The sequence below is a fragment of the Condylura cristata genome, unplaced genomic scaffold, assembly GCF_000260355.1.
Source record: "Condylura cristata isolate star-nosed mole 26May11 unplaced genomic scaffold, ConCri1.0 scaffold00058, whole genome shotgun sequence".
NCBI lineage: Eukaryota > Metazoa > Chordata > Mammalia > Eulipotyphla > Talpidae > Condylura > Condylura cristata.
This window is the reverse complement of record NW_004567159.1, coordinates 270,133-272,613: the sequence shown is the minus strand read 5'-3', so window position 1 is coordinate 272,613 and position 2,481 is coordinate 270,133. Positions and strand designations below refer to the sequence as shown.

Below are 2,481 nucleotides of genomic sequence, written 5' to 3'. Positions count from 1 at the left end.
GGCCCCCCACAGGAGCAGGAGCCCGAGCAGTTCACGCCAAACGTCCCCGAGGGGCACTCTGCAGGAGGGAGCAAGCAAGGCCCCATCAGCCCCAGCTGCCCCCCTCGCGGCCCGCTCCCTCGTCCGCCGGCCTCATAAATGCAGGGTGCGGGGCTGCTCTTGCCCACGGCTTGGAGCCAGTCACCCTGCCGTAAGGGAGGACAGGGCACGGCAGGGGGCCGGACGCCCAGCGCCCGCCCAGACGGGCACCCACCTTGGGCACAGCCCTTTCCCCGGTGGCCGGCGGGACACTGCTCCCAGCACTCGCCGCTGACGGGGTTGCAGGTCACACCGGGAGGGCAGGCGCAGGCGTTCTGGCACCCCGGCCCGAAGGAGCCCGGCTGGCACTCTGCAGGCAGGAGAGAGGCCTGCGGGCTCGGCTGGCCCGGCCCTCCCGCGCGCCGGCCCGCCCACTTTCTGACACCACCTGCCCCGGAAGCCCCGCCCCCACCTTCAGTTCTGGCACCACCCACCCGGTAGCCCCACCCCCTCCGTCCTGGCACCGCCCGCCCCGGTAGTCCCGCCCCTGCAGCCCTGGCACTGCCCATCCCAGTAGCCCCACCCTGAAGTCCTGGCACCACCCACCCCGGTAACCCCACCCTTAAGTCCTGGCACCACCCCCCCCGGCAGCCCCACCCCCTCCATCCTGGCACCGCCCACCCCGATAGCCCCGCCCCTGCAGTCTTGGCACCGCCCACCCTGGGGCCCCGCCCCCTCCGTCCTGGCACCACCCACCCCAGGGGCCCTGCGCCTGCGCTCACCGTCCTGGCACCGCTCGCCCCGGTAGCCCGCCTTGCAGGCACAGCGGCCGTCCCTCGGGTCACACGCCTGGCTGTTGCGCTGCTCGCACTGGCACTCCTCGGAGCAGCCCGGCCCGAAGGCCCACGGCGGGCAGGCTGCACACGGGGCCGAGAGGGGGTCGGCGGGGCTGCTACCTGCCCCCCATGGGGTCCAGAGGACCGGGCCCCGGTTTGCTGGGACCCCACTGCTGCCCAGCTCCCCTTCCTCTCCTCGCTGTGGGGGCCCCAGGGGTCAGACTGCTCCCCTTGGTCCCTCACTCTGGGGGCGGCCCCCACAGCCCCCCACCAGGGCTCTCCTAAAGCTGAGAACTGCAGCCCCAGCAGCTCCCAAGAGGTACCCGCCTCACCCGCGCCCGGGCCAAGGACCACCGGCCGGACCCCCCGAGGCCAGCGCAGTCCAGGTGGTTGAGTCCACAGACCCAGGAAGCCCCCCAGGTCCTGGGGTCCTCCACAAACAGTGGCCAGTCCAACCCGCGCCCACTGGGACACTCGCCCCCAGGGGCAGGAGGGCTCACCCAGGTGGCAGAAGCGGCCGTACAGCCCCGGGTCGCAGAGGCAGGCCCCGTAGAGGCGGTGGCACCGGCCGCGGTGGGCACAGTGGCACTTCTTGCGGCAGAGCCGGCCGTAGAAGCCCTTGGGGCAACCTGAGGAGGGGGGCAGGTGAGTGCCCGGGGGGCAGCCCAGTCCGCACACCCCCTGAGGTGCTCCTGGCACAGGGCCAGCGCTGGCCTGGACACCTGCAGATGGGGGGCCCAGGGCTGCCTCCCAGGCCAAGGGGCTGGGCAGCAGGGAGGGACCTTGAGGGCAGGACGCAAATCCCACTCTCCCGGGGCCGGCCATCCCCAGGGCCTCGGCCAGGACGGTGCCGGGCGCGCTCCACACAACACGCACCCCTCAGGGTCCCGAGTCCGCCTCCGAGGCTCAGAGGCCTTGGGCCCCGCTGGCCAGCGTCCCGGCCTGAGCTCAGCGCCCAGGGCCTCTCACGGCCCTGCCACAGGGCCCCTGTGGCTGGACCAGCTACTCCTGCCTGCAGGGCCGGGGACCCGGAGCCAGACTCTCGGGTGACCGCCTGGGTGACCCAAGCCGGCCGACCCCGCAGGCCAGGAGCGACCCTGCACCCACCGCCACGCTGGGCTGTACTGAGTGCTTCCCACTGGCCGCCCCAGGGCCCACCGAGCTGCCCCCTCTGGGGTCTGCACCGCCCGCAACACTGGCCCCAGGCCCTAGCAGGACACATGCGCCGAGATTCGCTGGCTGGGCCCTTTGTGCTCCGCGAGGCCACCAGGGGGCAGCGGACAGGCACCGTGACGGGCACTGCACCTGCCCTCCTGGGACGTCCCAGGCATGGGGGGGAGAGGGGGTGCCCACCGTCCTCGCAGTGGGCTCCGCTGACGCCCGGGGGGCAGCGGCAGGCGCCCGTCTGGGGGTCACAGGTCCCGCCGTTCTGACAGGAGCAGGAAAAGCTGCAGTTCTTCCCGTAGGTGTCTGGGGGACACGCTGAGGGGCAGGGCAGCGGGAGGTCACTAGGGGGCTCCAGACACAGAGGCCCCCCGAGACACCCTCCGGGCTGGGCCACCTGGTTCAGAAGCAAGTGCGCGGGCAGAGGCCAGCACGCGCCGCTGCCCGCGCGGACGCCCACTCC

The 2,481-nt window shown here is 73.3% G+C and overlaps 1 protein-coding gene across 1 annotated transcript in view; it reads right to left on the bottom strand.

Moving 5' to 3' along the window:
* MEGF6 (multiple EGF-like-domains 6) overlaps nt 1-2,481 on the bottom strand; it is a 45,087-nt gene that overhangs the window by 6,209 nt on the left and 36,397 nt on the right. Inside the window, exons 9-13 of the mRNA XM_012734524.1 lie at nt 2,208-2,362; nt 1,355-1,483; nt 801-935; nt 254-388; nt 4-58 (exon numbers count right to left, since the gene is read on the bottom strand). Coding sequence (XP_012589978.1) covers nt 4-58; nt 254-388; nt 801-935; nt 1,355-1,483; nt 2,208-2,362 — 609 coding nt within the window. The remainder of the gene's footprint in view (nt 1-3; nt 59-253; nt 389-800; nt 936-1,354; nt 1,484-2,207; nt 2,363-2,481) is intronic.